The sequence below is a fragment of the Mus pahari genome, chromosome 4, assembly GCF_900095145.1.
Source record: "Mus pahari chromosome 4, PAHARI_EIJ_v1.1, whole genome shotgun sequence".
NCBI lineage: Eukaryota > Metazoa > Chordata > Mammalia > Rodentia > Muridae > Mus > Mus pahari.
In genome coordinates, this window is record NC_034593.1 from 88,233,516 (window position 1) to 88,261,119 (window position 27,604).

At 48.3% G+C, this 27,604-nt stretch overlaps 1 protein-coding gene across 1 annotated transcript in view; it reads left to right on the top strand.

The window, feature by feature from the left end:
• Notch2 (notch receptor 2) overlaps window positions 1-24,937 on the top strand; it is a 134,685-nt gene extending 109,748 nt beyond the window's left edge. Inside the window, exons 21-34 of the mRNA XM_021195250.2 lie at window positions 139-323; window positions 1,829-1,961; window positions 6,181-6,417; window positions 9,375-9,487; window positions 10,130-10,635; window positions 12,099-12,452; window positions 13,223-13,365; window positions 13,478-13,688; window positions 14,414-14,510; window positions 16,180-16,345; window positions 17,692-17,993; window positions 19,080-19,227; window positions 19,838-19,935; window positions 20,700-24,937. Of these exons, the coding sequence (XP_021050909.1) occupies window positions 139-323; window positions 1,829-1,961; window positions 6,181-6,417; window positions 9,375-9,487; window positions 10,130-10,635; window positions 12,099-12,452; window positions 13,223-13,365; window positions 13,478-13,688; window positions 14,414-14,510; window positions 16,180-16,345; window positions 17,692-17,993; window positions 19,080-19,227; window positions 19,838-19,935; window positions 20,700-22,082 (4,076 nt within the window). The 3' untranslated portion in view covers window positions 22,083-24,937. The remainder of the gene's footprint in view (window positions 1-138; window positions 324-1,828; window positions 1,962-6,180; window positions 6,418-9,374; window positions 9,488-10,129; window positions 10,636-12,098; window positions 12,453-13,222; window positions 13,366-13,477; window positions 13,689-14,413; window positions 14,511-16,179; window positions 16,346-17,691; window positions 17,994-19,079; window positions 19,228-19,837; window positions 19,936-20,699) is intronic.
• The last annotated feature ends 2,667 nt before the right edge of the window (window positions 24,938-27,604 follow it).

A 27,604-nucleotide genomic window follows, 5' to 3' on the forward strand; every position in this document is an offset into this window, starting at 1 on the left:
GAAAGGCGGTTGAAATGAAGAACTAGACACAGATGAAGCAAATCCTAGAGCAGCCACTAGCCAGGCTCACTTGCGTTTGGGTTGAACCTGCCGTGGGTCACTCTCTCTCTGATGCGTCTCTCTTCACCTGGCGCCCAGGAGTACCTGTTGAACACTTATGCCAGCACTCGGGCATCTGTATCAATGCTGGCAACACCCATCACTGCCAGTGCCCCCTGGGCTACACGGGGAGCTACTGCGAGGAGCAGCTTGACGAGTGTGCATCCAATCCATGCCAGCATGGTGCCACCTGCAGTGACTTCATTGGAGGATACAGATGTGAGGTGAGGAGATGGCTGAGCTCAGAGGGCTCCGATGACATAGTGCCGGTGTTAAAAACTGGTTACCAAGTCCAACGGTTTGTGTCCTATGGAGTATAAATGTCTGCTCGCCCTTACCGTAGTGTTCGGCAGCCAGTGTTTTTATTTTCAGCCGTGCTTTCCCGTAGCTCTGGTAAGATATCTTCACAGAGTCTGGACCTTCCCTCCTTAACTGGTTTGCTCTCTATGTTGGCATCCTGCAAGCTCACCTAGTACAGTAGTCCCTGCGCTTCCTGAAGAGCAATACAGTTAGTTCATCAGCCAATGAGTAATTCGCTCACACCAAAACAAACAAACAAACAAGTGTGTTGTCACCTGTTGTGCCGCAGCTCCATGCTCAGGGTTACTGTAATGTTTAAGGATGTGTCTTTTTTCAATGTCTGAGCTGATAGAAGTTAGAGCCAGATGTTAAACAAACACCAGAATGGGAACCTGAAACCCACCAGACCACCAAGCAACAACAGAAGGCTTCTCTCCCGCTGCCTCCGTTGTTTATCTCCGAGCAGGCCGCTCTCAGAGCAGGCCGCAATCTCTTAGTTCAAAAGCCTGCCACTGCTGAACTCAAACTTCTACACATCTGACTTTTTTTTAGTAGCCCATATGAGCAGAATTATAGCCATTTAATATCGCTTGCCTTGTGTGGCCTGCAAAAAGACACACAGTGAGTGTGTCCTAGGTAGTCAACTCTGGAGTCCAAGGGGCCTGAACTCCCTCGGGAGCTCCCTCACTGTAAGACTGTTGTTGCTGGGTCACTGAATGTCACCACACATAGTTTTAAGCTATGGTATCCCCTCTTTCAAAGTTTGTTTCTCCTCTTACTCTGTCTTCTTGTGCTGTGAGGGACTTCCTCTGCAGACACTGTTGGCATAGAGGTGCCTAAATGAAACTTCCCCCACAGTTGTCTGTTTCCTTATCAAGTCTTGTTTCTTCCAACTCCTCCATTGCCCCCTGCCCTCCATCTCCCCCTCCGCCCTTCATCTCCCCCCCCACCTTCCATTGCCCACCACCCTCCATAGTCTTCCCCCCACCCCCCACCCTCCATTGCCCACTGCCTTTAGCCTCATTGTTTACCCATTCACACAATCATGCAATGGGCACGTCGTCTTTACTACTGCATGCACGTGCAGTTTGAGCCTTAGGCTGCACATCGTGTGTGAAGGGGTGTGCACTACATGGATGAGGAAATCCTTACCTGGAAGTTTTGCTTGGGGGATGTCATGAAAATGACCCTCAGAACATACAGTCCTCACTTTCCTTTAAAGTGGCTTTGGGGGGTGAAGGGGCTAGAAGAGAAATAGGTAAATGTGACCCTGCACCAGGAAGCAGCAGAGAATGCCATGGTTACAAAGGGACAGATACATAGTTGCTTAGTGGGATGGAAGCAAAGTCATGGTAACCTGAACTCTCGCTTGGCCCTGTGGTCAGTCTGCAGCAGTGACCCCTTTCTCTGTGTCCTTCTCTCCTGACAGTGTGTTCCAGGATATCAGGGTGTCAACTGTGAGTATGAAGTGGACGAGTGCCAGAACCAACCCTGCCAGAATGGAGGCACCTGCATCGACCTTGTGAACCATTTCAAGTGTTCCTGCCCCCCAGGCACCCGGGGTACGCAGTCTGCCTTACTCTTTCAGCCAGGGCCATTCCCTGGGTCTGACATCCATTCTTAGTGCTGAAGCACCTTTTAAAAACTGAGACAATTTAAAGAAGACTGGCTTCATTGTAGCCACTTACTCTTCACCCACTCTCACTCTGATCTCCTGCCAGCGTCCATGTAGGTTTGGCTGTTTCTTATGTTCAGGAAACAGAATACAGAATTGTCAATAACCCTGGCTAACCAGGTTTTTTGATGCTTCAAGTGAAATCAACCGTCTGCCTTTTAAAGGAAGTGAATCCGCATAGGCCTGCTTTTTAATTGTTTAAGCTAGCCAAGTCTGTGTCCATAGAATGAGGGAATCTATGAGATGTGTTTGGCTGCTGTCCCAGGAGGCTGCAGACGGGAGGCTGTGCTGTTGCACCTGCAGCTGCACCCCTGGACTGTGGACTGTAGAGCATCAGTGTGCTCTGGGAATTGCCACTTGCTCCAGACTGTCTCCTGGAGAGAGCATTGCTTGTTAGGGACATCTGGTGCTGAAGGCTCTGCATAGCCTGTGAGCAGCATGGCAAAGATAGCAGTCGTACATTTAGGCAGCAATCAGAGGAGACCCTCAGAGCTGGCTTTGTGTTTACATAGACTTTTGTGCCAGTGCATTTGAATAACTTTTTTTCCCTAGAGATCAAATTTAGTTAAGTTAAGGCAGAAGAATATTCCATTAATAGGTACGTAGTGCAGAATGAGTCTTAGGGAAGGGAGCGCTGAGGACCAGCCTGCAACTAACTGCTTTAAAATTCCTTACATGCTTCCTGGTCTAGAGGTAGCAAGTCCCATGGTACGAAGTTCCAGGTGCTACTACTGCATTCCTAGTGCTGGGTTGCTGCCTGTCTCTGTGCTTTGGGGCTGTAGGCTCCAAGGCTGCCTCAGCAGAGGTGGAGAAAATGTACAGGGCTGTGCGGGGGCTTTCGCTCAGTGCGGAAGTGACACACATCATGTTCCCAGAGGTGTGTCAGAACCACTCACTAGTGTTCTTCCATGGCCTGTGGAGGCTGAGAGCCTAGGAGAGGGCATGCGTTTGTACTGTACCACAGACTACCACATAGACATAGATGCATCCAGTCCCAGAGTGGAACATCTCCTAAGACAATGAGATTTTTGTCTTTTCTCAATCAATCAATCAATCATTCAGTCGACTGATCAATCAATCTCTTTTTCTCTCCCCCCTCCTTCTCGTCTTCTTCCTTCTCCTCCTCCTTCTTTTTCTTTGTTTTTGTTGTTGTATTGAGTCAGGGTTTCTCTGTATATCCCTGGCTTTTCTGGAACTTGTTCTGTAGACCAGGCTGGCCTCGAACTCAGGGATCTGCCTGTCTCTGCCTCCTGAGTGCTGGGATTAAAGCCTTATGCCACTGCTTGGCTCCTAAATACTTCTTTGTGGTAGCTTAGAATAATAATGCAGTGTATCTTCTGACCTGTTGACTGTTTTTTGAGCTCACTGATGTTCCTGCTGTGTTCTTCACCGAGAACTTAAGTTAGTCTTACTGATGGTGTCTCTGGATTCCTGGCTCTCCTTTGTAGTGTTTCCAAGATTGCCTTTTAATGGTCTGTTATAGTGTGGTTCTCTTCCAGTGCTCTATTTGAATGTTTGTTGCTTATGTCCTGTGTGCATTTCCAGGTGCCTGACATAGTGTATATTTGTTCTGACTCTTCCTCTCTGGTTATCCATCCATCCTGTCCATCTGTGACTGCTCTCTCACAGTACAGTGAGTTATCCCAGTGCTTGTTCTCAGCACTGTACTCCCAGGCCTTGGATGTTGCCTATGCACACCTCCTGCTTCCAGGGCATAGGCTAACCTGGAACACTTCTGTCATCCTGTGTTTGCATCAGGCTAAGAATGAGGTCACGCTCACTTGATAAGCTGTGTATCACTGATAGTTCTGTCCACATGGATGCTTTATGCTTATTTTACTCCTCATGCCAAACATCAAGTATCCTGTAAGACTGGGAACATGTCCTCGCTTTGTTTGCTTCCACTTTCTGGTTCCCAGTTTAATCTAATCTGTGAGTAGATAAGGTGTTATGTGCATGTGGGCAGGGTAAACATGTCCACACATGCATGGAAAGACATGCAGTAAAGACACGTTCCCCACTGTACTCACCCCCAGCACCCCACCCTCCCTTTCCCCTCACACTGCAGACAGCCTCTTGTGCGTCTCTAGAGGAATTACAAGGCTATCTTTCAGAATTGCATTATGTATGTAGGAGCCAAATACAAAGGTAGTTTTACCCCTCCGTTTTTAACTCTAAAGATGTATCAAGGTGCTGTCTTTCTCCTAACCTTTTTACTTAATTGGAATATTTTCATACCAAAATAGGAAACTTCTTCAGTGTTTTCTCATAGTTTCAGAATTCCCCTTTATGACAACATTATGTATTGTGCTTAATTGTGATAGACATTGGTTTGTTTTTTTTGAAGGGACACATATAAGTGCTTGTTACAGAATGTGTTTTCAGAAATAGGGTCTGCTGGGCCACTATACCGAGTTGAAGTGTCATTTAAGTGGCAGTGCTGGCGGCATCCTCTCTGTGTAATTCAGCATCTAGCATATTTATGAGTTTCTGTTTTCCCTCTGAGATTTACCCCTTCCTCCTTTCTGGATAGACTGTCTATCCTTACTCTGTGCAGAAGTTGTTTCTCTTTGCTGTGTGGTGTGGATATTTTCCTGATGTACTGAGGTTATAGTCTTTCAGATGTCTTATTCTGAGGTCGGAATCTTTCAGATGTCTTTAGTGATTTTTTTACATGCAGATTATTTCTAATCATGTTGAATTTATCCATCTTTTTTATTGCTGCTTGCATCTGAGTGGTAGTTGATTTTATCATCCATGTTCCAAAATTAATAAAGACATTCTTCTGTGTTATCCTGGGCTAGAATCCTGAAGTAGCTTTCCCATGTGACTGGATGGTTGATGTTTTCTGCAATGACTTGGGATGGGACTTTTATCAAGTTCTAAGCTCCGCATGCATTTGGGCTGTTGTTCTGTCAGTCGATTCACGAGAAACTTTTCACCATGAAGGACTCTTCTTCATGCTCTCCTGGCTGTGATTTGGTTTTTCTATATCATTTTTGAGTCAGTTTGCCATTAAAAAGTATTGCTGATATCTTTTTGAGATCATATTACATTCATTATATAATACAGTGAGCATGCCTTTGTCATGGAGTCGCATAATCAGATAATGTATGTCTTCCGTCTGTCCATGTCTCCTCTGTCAGAGCACTTGCCTGAGAGGCCACACAGCTGGTTCTGATACTCTCGGCCATTTGCCTTTTGACACTGCTAGTGACAGTGAGGTGCATCTGTGTCTCCTTCCCTTTTTACGGCTTGCTTCTCATAAAGTATACCAAAACATTATAGAAGTATCTTCATTTTTAACCTTTTCAAATTACTTTGTGGAATAGTCATGATTTTGTTGTTTCTAAACATATTCACAGTTATTTTAACTAGATGGCTCATATATCTTCAGTGCATTATTTAGCTAGAATAATCTTCAAATTCTTAGCAAGATAATTCCACTCTGTTGTTGTCTTAAATAAAAGACATTAGTGCACCTATCCTCTTTGGTTTTTTTTGAGACAGGGTTTCTCTGTGTAGCCCTGGCTGTCCTGGAACTCACTTTGTAGATCAGGCTGGCCTCGAACTCAGAAATCTACCTGCCTCTGCCTCCCGAGTGCTGGGATTAAAGGCGTGCGCCACCACACCTGGCATGCACCTATCCTCTTTTAAAGAAAAAAAAAAGTCAATGTTTATAAAACATAAAATACTATTGCCCCAAATCTAATCCCAGCATAGCCTATGTAGTGATAGAGTGTGTTCCATGTTGAACTGTTTTCATAGTTTGATTAGGGTTGATAAGTGATGGAAACTCTCAGAGTCTCCTGAGCTTTGGCTCCTGTGTGCTTGAGATGGCACAGTTGTCCCTGCTGCTCTGGATCAGGTAAAGTACAGGTGGAGCCTCAGGGTGCAACTTCTTCTCACGTTGCTCCCCAGGAAGCAACTGCACGAACTGCATGCAGCTGGCATGGACTAAGAATATTTTTTGCCTTGCCCAATTTAAAAGCTCCCACTGTAGATTGAGGACTATAATCGAGCTAATCTCTAAAGACCACAAGGGCATTTATCCCCTGCTAATGGCGGGTATGGATTTTCGTAATTCTGTCTTTCTTCTCTCATAGGCCTGCTGTGTGAGGAGAACATCGATGACTGTGCTGAGGGCCCCCACTGCCTTAACGGCGGCCAGTGCGTAGACCGGATCGGAGGCTACACTTGTCGCTGCTTGCCTGGCTTTGCTGGGGAGCGGTGTGAGGGGGACATCAACGAATGTCTGTCCAACCCTTGCAGCTCCGAGGGCAGCCTGGACTGCATTCAGCTCAAAAATAACTACCAGTGCGTCTGCCGCAGTGCTTTCACAGGTGAGAGCCTCTCGGCCCTTGCTAGTCTGATGTGCAGGAGGCTTGAGTAAGCAAACCATGATCTCTGTGGACATGTCTGACCTGTAGCGAGCCAAGACCAGCTTAGGGCAAGGACGCAGGGCCCAGGTTTCCTTAAGTCTGTACACCATGGGTGTCAGAGCTAAGCTCATCTTTACCTTTGCTTTTCTGAGAGATACTTTTGTGGTGCATGGATTATATCATGCCGTGGCAAGAATATGAAAAATAATCTTTTGGGGTACAGGGAAAAATTAACATTTTTTCAATTGAGATAAATTAAACAAGACATAAAACTTGCCATCTTCATCATATTAAGCCTATTGTGCAGTAACTTTCATCACTGCAGTGACTGCAGTAGCGTTCAGCACACCCCCACTGCAGTGACTGCAGTAGCGTTCAGCACACCCCCACTGCAGTGACTGCAGTAGCGTTCAGCACACCCCCACTGCAGTGACTGCAGTAGCATTCAACACACCCCCACTGCAGTGACTGCAGTAGCATTCAGCACACCCCCCACTGCAGTGACTGCAGTAGCATTCAGCACACCCCCACTGCAGTGACTGCAGTAGCGTTCAGCACACCCCCACTGCAGTGACTGCAGTAGCGTTCAGCACACTCCCCACTGCAGTGACTGCAGTAGCATTCAGCACACCCCTACTGCAGTGACTGCAGAAGCGTTCAGCACACCCCCACTGCAGTGACTGCAGTAGCGTTCAGCACACCCACACTGAGTACTACAGAGATCACTGTTTACTCTCAAACTCTTATGTGAAAATACAAGGGCTGGCAAGATGGCTCAGCGGGTAAGATCACTGACTGCTCCTGAGGTCCTGAGTTCAAATCCCAGCAACCACATGGTGGCTCACAACCATCTGTAATGAGATCTGATGCCCTCTACTGGAGTGTCTGAAGACTGCTACAGTGTACTTGGATATAATAATAAATAAATCTTTGGACCAGAGTAAGCAGGGACTGAGCAAGCAGGCTGACCAGAGTGAGCGAGCAAAGGTCCTAAATTCAATTCCCAACAACCACATGAAGGCTCACAACCATCTGTACAGCTACAGTGTGCTCATATACATAATATAAATATATAAATCTTGAGAAAGAGAGGAAGGAAGGAAGGAAGGAAGGAAGGAAGGAAGGAAGGAAGGAAGGAAGGAAGGAAGGAAAAGAAAATACAAGACGTTTATTTTCAGGAGCCATATATCTGAGTCTGGGTGCACCCACCACCCTGCACCTTTTGACACCTGATGATGAGTTACTTTGCAGTGTCTGTGCCTGTCATCTTTCTAACTTGGGGAGGCCTGTTAGGACCCTTATAAGATCAGGTCCAAAAAGCAGCTGATGCGAACCCTAGGGAAGCTGCAGTAGGCACGGTCCTACTGCATGGCTAAGGCTTGGCTATGGCATGAAGAGAGCAAGCGCTGCCTCAGAACAGGAGCTCTGTCAGCCACCTAGTCACTTACGGTGACATTTGGAGCTAAAGTATTTGCCAGTACATAGATTCGTCATGGTCAGAGGCTTTGAAATCTGTCCTGCACTGTCTGGAACCTGCTTGGACTTCCTATGCTGGGCGTGTCCTCACACTCTGGAAGCCTGGTAACAGCACAGCCCCCTTACTAACCGGTAATTTCCAGTGTGGATGCCGGTCCATGCAGAGCCCCTGTCCAGCTTGCATGCCTTCTGTCATCTTTTCTCCCCCGCCCCCTTCCTTCTTTTCAGTCTGAAATACATGCCACTCTTAAAATGCTTGGAATTCTACAGAGAATGGATGGGATTTCAGTGTGAAATCTGCCTCGGTGCAGTAACTCCCAACAAGAAAACCGTTCTTTCCAGCTGTTACAGCTGCTGGGGCAGTGTGGGCTCCGAGGATGCTCAAACGCTGACCAGAACTTTAAAAAAGGAGAAAAAGGCAGAGGGGCAGGACAGGGCGAGCGAGGTTTGGGGACACCTCAGTGAGTTTCCCACAGTCAGGAAATGCTGTCTTCTCATGTCCATGTTGGAAGTAGCCCACTGAGCTGTGCTGTGAGATGCCCCCTCTAATGGTCAGCGAGGGCTCCTGATGCTGCTGTCCCCGTCAGCTGTTTCACCTTAGTGTCTGCCTCTGTGATCTGAGAGGCCCGGCATTTCATATTCTTGTTTCTTAATTCTGAATGGCAACAGCACTGCACTTTAAAGCTTTTGTTAGTTTAAATCTCCAAATGGCCACAGGGCAGATGGGACCCTTTGCCTACTATTTGCCAAGAGACCCCAGCAGAGCCCCATAGTCCTTCTGTGATTCCAAGCACCTGTCCAGCGTATCAGGGAGAAGCAGCCAGCAGGTGTCTTCTGCCTTAGGACTGGGTTTAGAGGAGATGAACTCTGGGCAAAGTCAGATGTATTTTAAAGCAGTTTGGTCAGAGTAGCTAAGACAAGATGAAAATTCTCCAAACTACCAGTCCCCGGTTAGGTGCATGCTTTGACCTAATGTTGCTGCTTCTGTGAGGTAGTTGAACAAAATGCTAACAATACTCTTCAACCTAACAAACGAGACACGTACTAAAGCCGAGGCATAGCCTCCCTTTGCCTGAAGGGGTTTAGTTTTTGTTTCTTTGTTTTTTATTTTTCTGTTTGTCTGTTTGTTTTTCGAGACAGGGTTTCTCTGTATAGCCCTGGCTGTCCTGGAACTCACTCTGTAGACCAGGCTGGCCAGGCTCGGGTAGATGGTTCTTGTGTGCTTGCTGTCTCAGCAAGATACTTGAGGGACTGGTCTGAGTAGAGATGGGCCCTTTGTGTTGAGGTCCACAGAGTGTCCTCTCGCTATCCTGTAGGCTTAGAACTGCCCTGCCCTGCCTCTTGCTGCCTCTGAGGCTGCTTCCCATCCCTTAGGGTAGTGTTTAGTGTCTCTGAGTTAATAGTTATACCTTTTAAATCTGCTGTTCATGTTCTCTCCTAAGGCCGGCACTGTGAAACCTTCCTAGATGTGTGTCCCCAGAAGCCTTGCCTGAACGGAGGAACTTGTGCTGTGGCTAGCAACATGCCCGATGGCTTCATTTGTCGTTGTCCCCCAGTAAGTGGCCTGCTGCTGATGTAAGGGATGCACCGTCTTCCATATGCTCTAGGGAGCCCAGATTGAGCCTGTGTTTTTGTGCCCCCGGAAGGATGCTAGGGTGTTAGTGTCTTGAAGGTGGTATGGGTCTTCCCCGGCTTTAGTTGTTCTGCCACGCTCAGCAACTAAGCTTCCCAGTCAAGCCTGTCAGCCGTCAGAGCATTAAGGGGGAACCACGAGTGGTCTGCTGTCCCCTTGAAATGGGGCCAGCGCCCCGGCTTCCCAGCCTAGCCCTGGTGCTGTGGCATGGCGACCTCCCTGCCCTGCTAGGTGAGCACCATTCTGCTCCTGTTCTTTGGCAGCGGCCATTGGCGAGTAAGTGCTTCTCAAACTAGGAGGAAGCTTGATGCAGTTTTTCCTGTGCAGATGCCTTTGCCAGTGCCAAAGGCTGGAAGTCCCCTTATACAGAGAGTGCTGTGTGGGACGATACTCAGAGGACACCTGTCTAGTAAGGACCTTAAAGTGCCACATTCATGCCATGAGCCTTCAGCCCTTACCTGTTGGCTGATCTGAAGAGGTTATTTCTAGAACACTGGTGAATATTACCCATGGGCAAGCTCTTAAGCCCTTCTGCCATCCTCATTTCTTTGCCGTGTCATACAGGGGTTCTCCGGGGCAAGATGCCAGAGCAGCTGTGGACAAGTGAAGTGCAGGCGAGGGGAGCGGTGTATTCACACTGCCTCCGGACCCCGCTGCATCTGCCCGGACCCCAAGGACTGCGAGTTAGGCTGTGCCAGTAACCCCTGCCAGCACGGGGGCACCTGCTATCCTCAGCGCCAGCCTCCTCACTATTCCTGCCGCTGCCCTCCGCCGTTCCGGGGCAGCCACTGCGAACTCTACACAGCCCCTACCAGCACCCCTCCTGCTACCTGTCAGAGTCAGTACTGCGCTGACAAGGCTCGGGACGGCATCTGTGATGAGGCCTGCAACAGTCATGCATGCCAGTGGGATGGAGGGGACTGTTCCCTCACCATGGAGGACCCCTGGGCCAACTGCACCTCCACGCTTCGCTGCTGGGAGCACATCAACAACCAGTGCGACGAGCAGTGCAATACTGCAGAGTGCCTGTTTGACAACTTTGAGTGCCAGAGGAATAGCAAGCCCTGCAAGTAAGAGCCCCGGGCCTCGGAGGCTGAGGGGGGCTGTCACTAACACACTCAGTCTCCTGTTCTTGCTCCTAACCGCTCCGGTGCTTCCGCCCAAGCCGCCTCTGCCTTTCAGATGGTGCCAGCCTTGTCCCGGCGCACGCTGCCCTGTTTTCCCTTGCTGACAGAGGGCCGGGACTGCTCACTGCATAACATCCCCTCTCTCTGCCTATCTTTGCCTTCTCACATGCTGCTCTTGCGACCGTGGGGGAAATAACCTTGGAAGTGGCGTTGCCACTCTCAGGTGGCCTCCAGCCTAGCCTGCTGCAGGATGGATGGAAAGGTCTGTACCGCTGTCTCCCTGCTCATTTCTTTCCTTAAGACTAGTTTCCCGTCTAGTTAGGAAGCGTGAGCTTAGGGGTGCTCTCAGGCCTCATGGCCCTCTCCTGTCACCAGTGTTGCAGACACAGTCCTTGTGGTAACTTTCCTTTGAGCCACTGCACTAAACCCCACGAGAGTCTCAGCAGCTCTGTGAGGCTTAGGTGTTGTTAGTGATCTTCCCTGGGAGGTAAAGAACTTGCCAAGAACATACACAGCTGTTGGAGTGGCCTGGTTTCAGTCAAGCAGATGGCATGAGAGGTTCTCCAAATAACAAAGGTCTGCGGTGGGTGGAAGGAGGAGAGAGAACCAGCCATGCCTCAGGGGGACCTTTGCAGTTCTCATTCTTTTGCCTGACATGTCAGTGGTAGTTGTGTATATACACAACAGTGTGTGTGTGTGTGTGTGTGTGTATGTATGTGTGTGTGTGTTTTGAGGCAGGGTTCCGTACAGCAGAGACTGACCCTAAACTCCTGAGTCTAGAACTTCTGATCCTCCTCCTTGTGTCTTCCCAAGTGCTGACATTATAGGCATGCACCACCACACCCAGATTTTTCCTGGCATTTGAAAGAGGGAAAATGAGTTAGAGCTCATACCCTGTATGAACATCTCCCCGCCCCATATCTTCTGTAATCAGGCATGCCTTACTCCAGAAAGAGAAAGAATCAGACCATTTTGGCACACTCCTCTGAATAGCACTTAGATAAGTTGGAGGTCTGGGGCAAGTTTGGACTCCTTCTGTCTCTAGAACCCTTTGCTCTGACTGAGTCAGTGGGGGAGAGGGAAGTGTGAGCCACATTGACTTTGGCTTCAGATAAGCATTCTTATACAAAATTCTGCCCTCGTCATGTGATTGGCTGAGTGGGACCTGCTAAACACATGCAGGATGATGGGTATAACAATATTCCCCTCTCCAGAGGCACGGGATAATGTTGAGTGACATAGCTGTATAGCCTGTGGTGTTGGAGTGCATGATTTATGGGGAGTATCTCCAGACATTGGGGTGCTGAAAATGAGCCAGAAAAGATGGGTAGGGAAGTGCACGGTCATTGTGAATGGAAGCCGAGGCTGCAGTGTGTTCTGATGCCCTCCTCCTCCCTCCTGACTAGGTATGACAAATACTGTGCAGACCACTTCAGAGACAACCACTGTGACCAGGGATGTAACAGCGAGGAGTGTGGCTGGGACGGGCTGGACTGCGCTTCCGACCAGCCTGAGAACCTGGCAGAGGGCACCCTGATTATCGTGGTGCTCCTGCCCCCTGAACAGCTGCTGCAGGATTCTCGAAGCTTCTTGAGGGCCCTGGGCACCCTGCTCCACACCAACTTGCGCATTAAACAAGACTCTCAGGGTACCCTCATGGTGTACCCCTATTTTGGGGAGAAGTCAGCTGCCATGAAGAAGCAGAAGATGACACGCAGGTCTCTTCCCGAGGAGCAGGAGCAGGAGCAGGAGGTGATAGGGTAGGTTTGTGTTCCTGGACTTAGAAGTTCCCAAAGGACCAGCATTTCCAGGCAAGTTCATAAAGCTGGGTACTTTGATCCCTAGTACAGATAGATACTCAGCCCATCCAAATGAAAAGCTCAAGTAGAGTACCCCTCATTTAAAACACACATCCTAGCCTCTTAAATGTAAGGATACAGATCTGCCTTGACTGAGGGGACCTAAAGATCAGCTAAGCAAGAAAAACGCAGGCATCAGAAAGGCCTTCTCAGGTCTGGGAGTTGTAATGTTTCTCCAGAGTTGCTGAGAACCACATTCATAATGTGTCTTTTTGGTTCATTATTGCCTCATTTTCAAGGCCCCGCTTCACGCCTGTGCTTGACCCAAACAGTAATCCTCAGTGGGTGGGTCTGTCGTTCGCGCCCTGCTGTATTGATGCTCTGTAACTTTCAGCCTTTTCCTTGCTGAGATATGAGTGTAGACACATAGGAGATCAAGGAGGCACCAAGCTGCGCTGAGCAGGTGGGGCTGGGGGACCACTAGGACCGCTTCCCCAGTTACTTGTTATGTGTCACCCAGCCAGGGGCTTATGTCAGCTGGATTAAGGGTCTCGAGGCCTCCCAGGCAGGAGTCCATGTTCAGCATCAGTAACATCCTGCTTTCTGAGTTCTTTCTCCCAAAGGTGGAAAGCTTGATGCTAAAGCGGGGTGGGGGGGTGGACCATGTGATCTTTTCTGACCCAGTCTGCCAGACCTGACCCTTTGTTTCTTTCCCCCATTCTCCCTCTAAGTTCTAAGGTCTTTCTGGAGATTGACAACCGCCAGTGTGTTCAGGATTCAGACCAGTGCTTCAAGAATACAGATGCAGCGGCTGCTCTCCTGGCTTCTCATGCCATCCAAGGGACCCTGTCCTACCCTCTGGTGTCTGTTTTCAGTGAGTGGCATTAGTGTTGGAGGGGGGCTGGGAAGGGCCCTCACTGGGGCTCACCCTCCTGGTAGGAAGAAGTTGCTGTTTCTACATCACTGTCCTATGTCTGAACTCTCAGGTGAACTGGAGAGTCCAAGAAACGCTCAGCTTCTCTATCTGCTCGCGGTCGCTGTCGTCATCATCCTGTTCTTCATCCTTCTGGGGGTCATCATGGCCAAGCGGAAGCGCAAGCATGGCTTCCTCTGGCTGCCGGAAGGGTTCACCCTCCGCCGAGACTCTAGCAATCACAAGCGCCGGGAACCTGTGGGACAGGATGCCGTGGGGCTGAAGTAAGAGGGCTTTACAATAAGACACTGTTCACAGGGAAAAGCAGAGATGAGCAGAAGGGCATATTACTGAATCATAATCTCAAATTCTAAACTCCACCTTTAGTCACCTTGACCACAGCTCCTTATGGCTTGTCTAGGTCTATGAGCACGGCCGCCTCTTTCTGTTCACACCTGACAAAGTGGCGCTTAGTGTTTGAGTGAGAGAACACTTTTGACATAGTCTCTTAATGAGAAGAGAAAGGAGTGCTCAGAAGTGTCACATCTTACATTGCCATCAGGGTTGGTGTGGTGGCCCCACAGGTGAAAGTGTCCCCCGCCATGTCTGCTGACCTGAGTGTGATCCCCAGTGCCCACATGCTAGAAGGACAGAGCTGATGTCCGCATGTTGTGAGTGTGTAATGTCATTAAAGGGCTGGAGGGATACTTCAGTAGTCAAGAACAGGAACTGACCTGGGTTCAACTCCTAGCACCCATGCTGGGTGTCTTACAGCCCCTGTAATTCCAGCTGCCATGGGATCTGTAGACACTTGAACTCACATGCTCAGATACACACAGACATAGACACTTAATTTTGAAAATTTTTAATGTAATTTTGAAAAAGTGCTGTGCATCCTATCCTGTTGGACCGAGTCAGAGGATGCGTGGGAGTGCTGGTGACGTGCAGAGAGCCATTGCGTTTGCCCAGCCATAACCTCTCCCCTTATTTCTCCCCTGAATATCATCAGAAATCTCTCTGTGCAAGTGTCGGAGGCTAACCTGATTGGCTCTGGGACGAGTGAACATTGGGTTGATGATGAAGGACCCCAGCCAAAGAAAGCCAAGGTAAGCTTTCCTAGGAAGCCATGTTGCTGGCAGTCATGTGATCACATTCTCAGTGTGTCTTTTCCTGAAGCCCCATCAGCAACAGGGGCCCATAGAGCACGTCTTTGTTGCTCATGTATGTTCTTCAGGAAGACCTTTTAAATAGTAAAGCCAGCCTGCCTTCTGGCTCAGGGGTCACACCTGTGTTTACTGAGTCAGGACTGGTGGTGTGGATGCGCACAGTTCCGTTTATGGGTACATCTCTGGCACTTCTGTAAGAGGAGATGGAGTTATCCCGTGAAGAAAGCCAAGACCATTAACTTCTGGGGAGGTCACTGAGCATGACGGTTAAGAACATTGCTTTAAACCAGCATTCTAGAGGCTGCGTCAAGGGAATCCAAGTTTAAGGCCAGCCTGAGCTACCTCTAAAACCAAATAAACAAATCAAACATATTGCTTAAGTTGTCCTGAAAACATATACAGGTAACATTGTACAAACTGAGCAGGTTGTATTTAGGGATATATAAGCATTTAACAACAACTAATAATAAAAGAAACTTGGATTTGAAAGAGAGCAAGGAGAGGTATATGGGAGGACTTGGAGAGAAGAAAGAGAAGGGAAAAATGGTATAATTATAATCTCCAAAAAAATGAAAGGGTAGAAGCAACAAGAAGCATTGCTCTAGTCAGGCTACTTGATTGCGGCTACTTAAACCTCGTTGTACTTAATATTCCTTGTCTATACGATAACAATAATGATAACAACAGTGATAGCTCTTTTCTCTCTGAGTTGCCAGAGTACCTCTTGCCTATCTGCTTTCACAGATAGAGTCAAGTAAAGGGCAGATGCTGATCTCTCGTCCTCTCCTCGGGGCTCCCCTGAGCACTGTCCTACAGGGTTTATTCCCCTTCTCAAGAACCTTTTAGTTGAAAGAAAAATAAAATAGTGTGTGCCTTCTCTTATGTGCGGAGTCTGTATTTAACTATGGAGACGGATAGGACAGAAACAGTACACACAAGGAGGCTGTTAGGATGGAGGCCAGGAAAGGGATGTGAGGTGAATGTATCAGCAAGGTACAATGATCTGTAAAATCCCAGTGTTTGGGGCTGGAGAGATGGCTCAGCGGTTATCAGCACTGACTGCTCTTCCAGAGGTCCTGAGTTCAAATCCCAGCAACCACTTGGTGGCTTACAACCATCTGTAATAAGATCTGATGCCCTCTTCTGGTATGTCTGAAGACAGCTACAGTGTACTTACAATGAATGAATGAATGAATGAAGAAAGAAAGAAAGAAAGAAAGAAAGAAAGAAAGAAAGAAAGAAAGAAAGAAAGATATTTTTAGAAAACCCACCGTTGTTTTGCACACTAAATTTAAATTCTTTTAAAGAAAGAAAGAAAAAGCTAGCATGGTTGACTGGTGATGCAGTGGCAGGTAGCACATACCACATGGTCAGCTGAGAAGAGAGAAACCACGCATTAAAGTCAAGAAGATTAAAGTCTTATTTCATTGAAGAGCAAAAAGGAGTCAGCCAAACAAGATGGAGGGGACCATCACAGGCAACTTAGAAGAGATGGTAGAAGAGACCCTGCCGCTCTCAGCCTTGTCGGCAGCTTCTGCAGGGCGTGGGTTACTGAGGGTAGCTTCTGCAGGGCGCGGGTTACTGAGGGGAACCTGCCTTCCCTCTCCAGGCTGAGGATGAGGCTTTGCTGTCGGAAGATGACCCCATCGATCGGCGGCCCTGGACACAGCAGCACCTTGAAGCTGCAGACATCCGCCGCACTCCATCCCTGGCGCTCACTCCTCCTCAGGCAGAACAGGAGGTGGATGTGCTGGACGTGAATGTCCGAGGCCCAGGTCAGTAGTGGGCCCTGCCCTCCATGGTTCTGGGTGGTCTGTGAGCGTTTCTCCCCCTGGCCAACTGCCCCTGCCAATTGCAGACCTCGAGGAAGCTCGAGGGAATGAATATGTGAGAAAGATTGTCGTGCAGAAATTATGAACCTGAGACAATGACATTGGTGGCTCATGGGTAAAAGTATTTGCCATGAAAGCCTGACCACCTGAGTTCAAGCCTCAGAGTCCATGACAAAGTTGGACAGAGTCGTCCTCTGGCCTCCACATACGTGTTATGGACATGTGTACATGCACATGCACACACATGTGCTCCTACATACACACCATACCAGTAATTTATGTACTAAGGCATATGTACACATATCATACACATACAATAAGATAAATAAATATTTAAGTAATTTTAAATTATGGGCTAGAGAGAGGGCTCAATGGTAAGAGCACGAGTTGCTCATACAGAGGAGCCACCCGCAGTTCCCGGCACCCATATGGTGACTTACTGCTTCAGTGCCGGAGCCAGCACCGTTTTCTGGCCTGCATGAGCACTGTATGCTCGCAGTTCAAAAACTCGGGTAGGCAAGACACTCATACCCGTTAAATAAATCCTTATTTTTTTTTCAACTGAAAATGCAGCTTTCAAAGAAAGGGAAGGATTTTGCAGTGCTTCATATACAGCATAATGAGAGAAAGCAGGCTAATCAAACAGTGGATTTTAGGGGGATAGAAAAATAGTATCTGTCTTAGTCACTGGTCTGATGGTGTGAAGAGACACTGTGACAGAGAGAGACAGAGAAATAGACAGAGGGGGAGAGAGAGAGAGAGAGAGAGAGAGAGAGAGAGAGAGAGAGAGAGAGAGAGAGAGAGAGAGAGAAACTGGGATTTTGAAACCTCAAAATCCATCCCCCAGTGACACACTTCCTCCAACAAGAGCACACCTTCTAATCCTTCTTAAATAGTGTCGCTCCCTGTTAACTAAGCATTCAAATCTATGAGTCTGTGGAGACCATTCTTATTTGAACCACCACTGTATCCCACAGCAGAAGGTGGGCAACTACTGTAGTTCCTGTTTTACAGGCAGATTAAAGTGTTGTCTGTTTAAAATGCTGTCTAGTGTGAGATGTCATAATTCCACTTAAACCCAAGCAGAAAAGCTTATCAGCTTAGGGAAGAACCTTGGAGCAGAAGGCAGCTGCTTCCCTACACTGTTCACATGGCTGGTGCTGTCATGTAAAACCTGTCATAGTTACTACAAGCACAGAGAGTCCACAGCCCACGGCATGATGGTGGTCAGCAGAATTATTCCCGTAATGGGTTAATTTGAATGTGTTTGCAACGTTCCTTTCCTACAGATGGGTGTACTCCACTGATGCTGGCTTCTCTCCGAGGGGGCAGCTCAGACCTGAGTGATGAAGATGAAGATGCTGAGGACTCTTCTGCCAACATCATCACAGACTTGGTCTACCAAGGTGCCAGCCTTCAGGCACAGACAGACCGCACTGGCGAGATGGCCCTGCACCTTGCAGCCCGCTATTCGAGAGCTGATGCTGCCAAACGCCTCCTAGACGCCGGTGCAGATGCCAACGCCCAGGACAACATGGGCCGATGTCCTCTTCACGCTGCGGTTGCAGCAGACGCCCAAGGTGTCTTCCAGGTAAAGAGCCGAGAGTTGGTTTGAATCTGAAGAATGAGGTGGCTCAGTGCGTAAGGTGTGTCTTGGTTACTTTTCTATCTGTGGTAAATCACCGTGTTCACAACAACTTATAATAGAGCAAGACTAATGGAGCCTGTGCTTCCAGAGGATCGCAGTCCATCATGGCAGAGCGAGGACACGGGGGAGGGGGGCAGGAACAGCAGAGAGCTCACATCTTGATCCACAAACGGGAGGCGGAGAACTACTGGGAGTGGCACTCATCTTTTTCAAATCTCAAAGGACGTCCCTGTGACAAACCTCCTCCAACAAGGCCATGCTGTCTTTCCCAAATGGCCACCAGTCTAAGTCAAATGCCCAAGACTTCCTGGGGACATCTCATTCAAAACACTACAGGTGTTTGCCACCAGTCCTGAGAACCCAAGTTCAATCCCCTGGACCCACATAGTAAAAAGAGAGGACTGATCCCTGCAGGTTGTTCTCAGACCGCTGTGTGTCTACCATTGCACAGACATGCCTGCACACACACAAAATAAAGTAACTATTACAGACCTGTGGTGGTTCAGCTTAACTAACACACTTACCCGCTCATTGAATTCATTCAGAAGTCTTTGAGAAACTAATTATGCTGGACAGAAAAGGGAGGAAGGCCAGCTGACCTAGTGTGAGTAGTCAGAGAATGATCCAGTCAGCAACAGGGTTCCGAATCTTATCAGCAATATTTTGATGTTCAGTGATGCCTTGCAGATGGAGGTCAGATGGGAGTAGTAACTGATCCAACTCCTTGGGTTACTGTTAACTCTCTGTATAGCTCTGCCTGTCTGTGGGCCCACGGCTCATCCCTGACATGAGTGGGTACTGTGTTCCTTGATACTGGTATTTTAACCTGATGAGGAACTTGGAAACATTCGAGCTGTATGCGTGATTGAAGTTGTGGCACCTGTACACACCTTTCCCTATATAGTGGTTCATCCACTTATTCAGCAAATACATGATTAGCCATTATAGCTCCGAGGGACACCTCAGTTTGAATGCTCTTGTTTCCTTCTTTTTCCTTATCTAAGGGACACTTCTCTGCTTCTCTTCTAGATTCTGATCCGCAACCGCGTAACTGATCTAGATGCCAGAATGAACGATGGTACTACCCCCCTGATCCTGGCTGCCCGCCTGGCTGTGGAAGGAATGGTGGCAGAGCTGATCAATTGCCAAGCAGATGTCAATGCGGTGGATGACCATGGTAGGGACAAGGGCGTGGCTCCATCTGCAGAGCGCGTCTCTACACAAGAGACTTGCTACTCCTGAGAGGACTTTCTCAGATCTGGAACTGGAGAGGCCCTTATTCTTCCCCATCATTTGCATGTCCTTCCTTCAGTCTGTGGGGCTCAGAGAACTGAGGCAATAGGAGTCCCACATTAAGATGAGAGGGGGTTTTAGTTTTAGTTTTTTCAGTAAGAGGGTTCTTGGTCCTCAAAGAATGTTCTTGAAAGTTTGCCTGTGGGTTCCTTGTCATAACCACTCTTACTGTGGGAGTGGATTCACTGGTTATGAGATATCCTAAATATGCCCTCGGTGTATAGTAAAACGTTTCCTATCTTCAGTTTGTGAAGCTTGGGCATGTGGAGGGCATGGATGTTCCACACCAGGGATCCTGTTAGCTAGAGGCTCCCAGCCTGTGCTGAAATACTCTGAGAGCACAAGGAAAGGAAAATACAAGTGTGCTTTCCTGTGGGCTCCCTTGGCCCCTGACTTCCTGCTGCTCTCCTGGGAGTTCAAGGTTTCTTGAAAAAAACAAAACAACAGCACAGCACTTTCCTTAGTGTCTCACTTACACAATGTTTCCCCTGCAGGAAAATCTGCCCTCCACTGGGCAGCTGCTGTCAATAATGTGGAGGCGACTCTTTTGCTGTTGAAGAATGGGGCCAACCGAGATATGCAGGACAATAAGGTACAGCCTGAGCCTGAGCTTGCTCACAGCAGTTTCTCTCTCACTTAGGAGGACACCAGGGGAAGCTTGTTGGGGGAGCTGAGTCCAGAGACCCTGGGGGGCGGGGCATGCAGGGCTTGTTGGGAGGCAGCCCCTGGTTGTCTGGCACTCACTGAACTGTCCTGGAAATCACTTGGCGCACCCCTCCCTGCCTTTCTCCTTCAGCAATCTGTCTTCTCTGGGATGTGCTCACCACCCTCTCTCACATTCTCTCCCTTCTCTCAGGGTAGTAGTTTGTTTCTCTGTTCTTGTGTTTGAGCTGCCTATCATGGCCCCGTTCCTGCTGTGGCCCCTCCTTTATTCTCTTGCACTTACTGTTTTCCTTCTTTTCCTCAAGTCTCCCCCCCCCCCCCGCTCTCGTGTTCTGCGTTCTTTGTACACTTTGGTCTCCCTCCTCTTTCCTATTGGCAGCCTGGTTTCCCCTTGGCACTTTGTGTCGACAAGCCCATCTCTCTTAAGTGAGGCTTTTGCTCTGAGGCCTGCTTCATGTCACTGGTTCCTGTCTAAGAAGCTGGTGGTCCTGGGAGCAGACTGGGTTCTTTGGGAGAGAGGAGATCGCTGTAGAAGTCGAAGATACACAATATGTAGGAAGTGATACTGTCTGTCCATGGTATTTCATAGAGGAAGCACTTCGGAAAAGTACTAAAAAGGTTATAAAAAAGTAAAGGTTAGGAACAGTTCTGTGTTCTCTGGGTATTAAAATGTATTGTACGGCCTTTCTTCAGGAAGAGACACCTTTGTTTCTTGCTGCCCGAGAGGGAAGTTATGAAGCAGCCAAAATCCTGTTAGACCATTTTGCCAACCGGGACATCACTGACCACATGGACCGCCTTCCCCGGGATGTGGCTCGGGACCGCATGCACCACGACATCGTTCGCCTCCTGGACGAGTATAACGTGACTCCCAGCCCTCCAGGGACAGTCTTGACTTCTGCTCTCTCGCCTGTCCTCTGTGGGCCCAACAGGTCTTTCCTCAGTCTGAAGCACACCCCAATGGGTAAGAAGGCTAGGCGGCCCAACACCAAGAGCACCGTGCCCACGAGCCTGCCTAACCTTGCCAAGGAGGCCAAGGGCAGCAGGAGGAAGAAGTGTCTAAACGAGAAGGTGCAGCTGTCTGAGAGCTCAGTGACTCTATCCCCTGTCGATTCGCTCGAGTCTCCTCACACATATGTCTCTGATGCTACATCCTCTCCCATGATCACATCCCCTGGAATCTTACAGGCCTCGCCCACCCCTCTGCTGGCTGCTGCTGCCCCGGCTGCCCCAGTGCACACACAACATGCACTGTCTTTCTCCAACCTTCATGACATGCAGCCTTTGGCTCCTGGAGCCAGCACTGTGCTCCCCTCGGTCAGCCAGCTGCTATCCCACCACCACATTGTCCCCCCAGGTAGTGGCAGTGCGGGAAGCTTGGGTAGGTTACATCCAGTTCCTGTCCCGGCAGACTGGATGAACCGTGTGGAGATGAACGAGACCCAGTACAATGAAATGTTTGGCATGGTCCTGGCTCCTGCAGAGGGAGCCCACCCTGGCATAGCAGCTCCCCAGAGCAGACCTCCAGAAGGGAAGCCCATGTCCACCCAGCGGGAGCCCTTGCCTCCCATCGTGACTTTCCAGCTTATCCCAAAAGGCAGCATTGCCCAGGCAGCCGGAGCTCCCCAGACGCAGTCCAGCTGCCCTCCAGCTGTTGCAGGCCCCTTGCCCTCTATGTACCAGATCCCAGAGATGGCCCGTTTGCCCAGTGTGGCTTTCCCACCTACCATGATGCCCCAGCAGGAGGGGCAGGTAGCTCAGACCATTGTGCCAACGTATCATCCTTTCCCAGCCTCTGTGGGCAAGTACCCCACACCCCCTTCCCAACACAGTTACGCCTCCTCAAATGCTGCTGAGCGAACCCCCAGTCATGGTGGTCACCTCCAGGGTGAGCACCCATACCTGACACCATCCCCAGAGTCTCCTGACCAATGGTCAAGCTCTTCACCACACTCTGCATCTGACTGGTCAGATGTGACCACCAGCCCAACCCCTGGAGGTGGTGGAGGCGGTCAGCGGGGACCCGGAACACACATGTCTGAGCCACCACACAGCAACATGCAGGTTTATGCATGAAAAGTCTGCCTCAGTCGTAGAGATGGAAGTGCCTATCACACGTATTGCTGAGGGGCGAGTGAAGGTTATCCAAAGAGAAATGAAGAAACCTCTGTAACCAGCTTCTGGAGGCAGGAGAGAGATGCTCCAAACTTGAGACAAGCATGAGAAGCATTATCTCCATCTTCCCTGATTATCTGTGCAGTTTTAGGGGAGGACTCGGCTCCTACTGACCTTCACCCATCCTGCAAGTTCATGGAGATGCAAGATGAGTGGCAAGCCTTGAGACCCCTTGCTCTCTTCTAATTTGGAGAGTGCGTGGATGCCTTTTAGAGATCGCCCAGTCTCGCAGCCTGAGTAGCGTTTTAAGCCCCGGGGCTTCTGACTGAGAATTGTGCCCTGGGACTCTGTCCAGGCTGACACATCCCGTCTTCTCAGCCCTGGAATTGGCCTTGACGTCACTTGGTGCTTTTCTCTCTGCACCCATCTGTGGTTGATCCCCATCAGTGTGTCATAGGCGAGACTTCTGTGCTCTTAACCATTCCTGACCTGGAAACCAACTTCAGCCTCCTGTTCCCACATTCCCAGCACCCAAGGAGCCTCACAGGGTTTACTCTGGCCATGGGTCTCAGCCCTGGCCTCTGAAGTATGCTTCTATGGAAAATGCACACACTAGTCTTCATGTCTCATTCCTAGAAGGAAAGAGGAAGCAAAATATTTGGGGACTAGAAGCTTCCTTCTGAACCTGCACCTTAATTTCTCTCCCCTGCATGTGGGGCCCCATATACACTCGTCAGGGGGGGAGGATACGAGTTGTTCTTTTGTCAGTTGGCCTAGTCAGTATAAAATTGTACTCAAGGAGGCTTAGTACTGTGATAGTCCTCTCATTTTGTTGTAAAGTAGGGAAAGTGGGTGACTGTTGGCATGTCCAAGAAATAAGCTAACTTGCTCACGAGGCAGTCACCCGCCTGCAGGCCCTCCATCGACTGCCACTGTGAAGCACATTGATCACGCAGTCTCAGCACTCGTTGATCCAGCAGATGAAGGTACTCTTGGCTGCTGCACTGCTCCTCGTAGATACCCGCAGAAGAAAATGCCTCTCCGTTTGCCCTTGCCATTTAGGACAGAACTTGCCTGGGGCATAGGGGACCCAGTGACTGCCAGCTTCCTTAGGGCCACTTTCCTTTCAGATCAGAAGCCAGTTTCTCTCCACACCCTGTGATCTGAGTGATTGGTGCACACAGTAGGTTCTCAGTGAAGACATGGAATCTGTACTTGGGTTCCAGACGTGGAGAACGGACAGTCTCCTGAGCTCACGAGGCAGCATTTGCTAGTCGATGCTGCATTTTCTTCCTTCCCTAGAGTTCCCTTCAGATGATGACGGCTCCGCATTGTCCTTGTGTTCAGATTAAGATTGTACCTCACCCAAACCTGCTTCTTGCAGTGTGGTCTCAGTGACTTCTCAGACTCTCAAGAGCAGAAACATTTGTATCTGTTGTAATCTAGGATGATATTTTCTCCATCTTCCCCTCAGTCATAGGGCTAATAATTGGCCCTGTGGCCATGCCATCAGTCACTGCTTCCTGGTGCCATGATACCCAGCACACAGGAAGATGCGCCCTGCTGGAGCATTTGTGTAGATTATTAGGGGGACTGCCTGGGGGGTTATTTGTTGTTTTAGGGGTTCTGTTGTTATTTTTATAATCTTTATTCCTGTGATAGTTGAAATAAGTGTCTCTCCCCTCATTCATCAGTATGTGAACTTAGTAACTGTGTATCTGTTACACAGCATTCTATAAACAAGTGAGTATTTTAGTCCCATTCAAGTTCACTGAGTCAACAAAAATAATGTGTTCTGTCCTGGTCTATGGCAGATTAAGTTTGATCATTTGACTTTATTCTCACATCATCTTACCAGCCCCTTTCATGGAATAGAGACATTTTATTGCCCTAAATGGTGACTGTCTCCCCACACACCCGTCAGTTAGTCCCAGATAAAGAGAACCTGTATGTGGACCTCTCTGCCCTAAAGCTCTAGTGCCACTGCCTGCGAATAGCCAAGAATTCAGCCACTGGGTCTGTGGTCACTGGTTCTAATCCAGACACAGAGAAGAACAAACTTGCTGTTTCTCCTTCAAGGATCCCTCAAAGAGCATCCTTTGGGATTGGGAGGAGGGATGTGCAAATTGCCGTGACAGACAACAGACTACAGAGATGAAGAAGACAACACTGCCAGTCAAACATCTGATCGGTCCCGTAGGTGTGAGAATTCTTGACCTGTGTAGTGTCTAGGAAAGGGAAGGGGGATGGGCAATCCCTTTCTCCGGGATCTGAATCAGAGGCTGAGGTTGTATGAGGCACAACCTTTATTCCATACACAGAGCCCTGTTTTGGACTTATTTTTTTATTCCTGTGAATTCTTCCTTTGACTTCCACCTGCCTTTAAGGATATTTTTTTAAATTTGTTCGTTTTGTTTTGTTTTGTTTTAAGCATAATTTTCTGACTTATGCGATGGTGGGGGGATTGAAGGAAAGAAAGACTGAGTTAAAGATTTTAGTTAAAGCTGTCAGCACGAGTTGGTTATATCGTTTTGTTAAACTTGGCCACTTGAAGTCTTGCATAGAAAAGAACCAAAGGTGTTCACTGTTCATGTGTGACTTCAAGACCCGGACTCTAACCAGCGCGTTGAATGTTCGAGGACTATTTGGAAGGACACATGTCTATGTCCTGAGGCCCCCACCCTTAACTGTTTTGGTACTATGGCAACTTCCTTGTGTACATTTCCCTGAAAAGTGACATTATATCTGTTTGTATGAGAAACTCAGTAACCAGAAAATGACTTCGTGTTCCTGACTAAATATAGGAAGGAATATGCACACTGTTTTTACTTTTTAAAATTTCATTCTAAAAGTAGTTTAAGATGAAATTTATATGAAAACATTTTTATCACAAAATAAAAAAGGTTCCATGTCAAAATTCAGTGACTCTGTCCTTCCCCATTGCTGGGGCCCTGGTTCCACGGTGATCACCTCATGATGCCACAGTTGTGAGAGAAACTTAAATCTTCCTCATCCTGAATCTTAAGCCCAGTACTGGGGTTCTTCCATTTTCTTGTCTAGTTTGATCACAAATAAATGCTTCTGAGGGGGGAAGTTTTCATCCATTCAGAAATGCCATAACATGGAGTCATTCCTCCACACCCTGATCATAGGATGTGACCAACAGACAGCTGCTTGGGACCAGGTGCAGCGCCCCCCCCCCCCAGAAGTGAGGAATGTATGCTGGGGCAAGAATTGGGATAGAAAACACCTACTGGTTCATTTGCCCGAGCAAATGCTGGTTTGTGTGGGCTTGTGTAGGATATAATATAAAATAGAATTATATGTTAATATCGGGGTATAGATTTGCTAACAAGTACATTTATTCATAGAGGCAATCAATGAGAGTATGCACATGAGTGCCTGGGGTTGGCACAGGACGATGCCAGAAGTCTTACAGCAACCGTACCATCGAGCTTATTTTCATTTCCTGGTGTTTTATAGACACTTCTAGATCGAGTGTGCATAGTTACAAAAAATAACGGTTTGGTTTTTTCTCCTGAAATGACTTGATTTCAAATCTTGTGAGATGCTTTGGTTAAGAAAGAGTCAGGACTTCACTAAGACGTGTCAGCCTCCACATGGGTTTTTTAATTGGTGTGTGAAGAAAATGAGAGCCTCAGAGGGATGCCCCACAGGCCGTTCTCAGAGCTGGAGTTGCTTCTTGCAGACTTTTGTGGTGCTGAGTCTTGCTTGGAGGACACTTCGTTCCATGGATTCCACTGGTCTGTTGATCTCCTACCCTTGCATCTGGAAGCCGTGGAGTCTTGCTCTCAAGTGTGCCCTGCTGTAGATCAACGGGACCGGATACTGCCCCACAGTCGTGGAAGGAAAGGGAGTGAATTGTCTCCCTCAGCCAAGCATCAGTCAAGCCTCACAGCCCAAGAGCTGGGAACTGGCTTACATCAGATTGGGATGAATAAACTAGGGCAGCCTCCTATAGAACCAGCACACTTAACAGGCTGTGGGGTGCCTGGGGTCTGTGAGCTGACCACTGCCTCTGCCATGGGCAGAGAGGGTGAGGAATAAATAAAGAATACAATGTTTCTTTTGGTATAGAATAGTTAACATAACTAACAGGTGACAGTATTCCCAATACTGGGGAATAAAGTCATGAGAATCCCATTTTTTTAAATATTTATTTATTTATTTTATGTATATGAATATACTGTAGCTGTCTTCAGATGCACCAGAAGAGGGCATCAGATCTCATTACAGATGGTTGTGAGCCACCATGTGGTTGCTGGGATTTGAACTCAGGACCTCTGGAAGAGCAGTCACTGCCCTTAACCTCTGAGCCATCTCTCCAGCCCAAGAATCCCAAATTCTTTATTTTTATTTTTTATTTTATTTTTCTTAGAATCCCAAATTCTAAGATCATCTTCAACTACATAGTTCAAGATCAGCTAGGGTTACACAAGACTGTGTCTCAGTAAGGGAGTGGATGCATGAGTGTTAGAAACACAGCATGGAGTGCAGAGACCCCCCTGAGTAGCATTGACCAGTCTATTAATTTTTAGTACAAAGGAATGGAAGCCAAGAGGAGTTACTGAAACCTGGAAAGAAAGCTACCTAGCACAGGTTCTCTGTCAAGGCACGCCGTAGACCTTGCATGTCTCCCCCCACCCTGAGAGATGGCTCAGAGTCCTGGGCCAGAGTTTGAATGGGGAGGAGGGTGTATTTGAAGGCTCAGGTCTTCAATCGTTGTCCAACCACATTTTGGGGAAAACTTCAACTGTCACTGATGTGTTAGTCCAGGAGACACAAAGTAAAAGGGATTCTGTGTTAATTGTGATGAAACTGCTTCTCCGGGCCTGCTGCTGGGTTTCCTTAGCTGTGATGGCACAACCTGGAGACAGTCCAGCAGCAGGATAGATAATGGAAACGCTTCAAGCCCTGTAAAGTAAAGATGAAATGGCTCAATGGGTGAAGTCACCTGCCGCCAAAACTGACAACCTGAGTTCCATTCCAGGGACCCACATGGTAGGACAAAGAGAACCAACTCCTCAAGTTGTCCTCTGACCTCCACATGTGTGTCATAGAGGAAAACATGAAGAAAATTATAGATTCATCTTACTTATAGATAGAAAAATCGAAATCAGCTGTTACCAACCTAAAACTCCAGTGAAGATCTGATCTGTTTTGCTTCCTATCACCGTGGTAAACTCCATAATCAAAAGCAATTTGGGGAGGGAAGGATTTATTGCTGCTTACAATTCATGAAGGGAGGGAGAGCAGGACAGGAACCTGGTGGCAGGAACTGAAGCAGAGGACATGCTGACTGGTTTGATGTTTGGCTTGCCAGGGCAGCACCATCCACGGTGAGATGGGTCTTCTCACATGTCATCAATCAATCAAGGAAATGACCCTTACCTACAGGAGAATCTGGTGGGGGAGGTTTTTTCAGTTAAGTTTCTTCTCTGATGACTTTAGCTTGTGTCAGG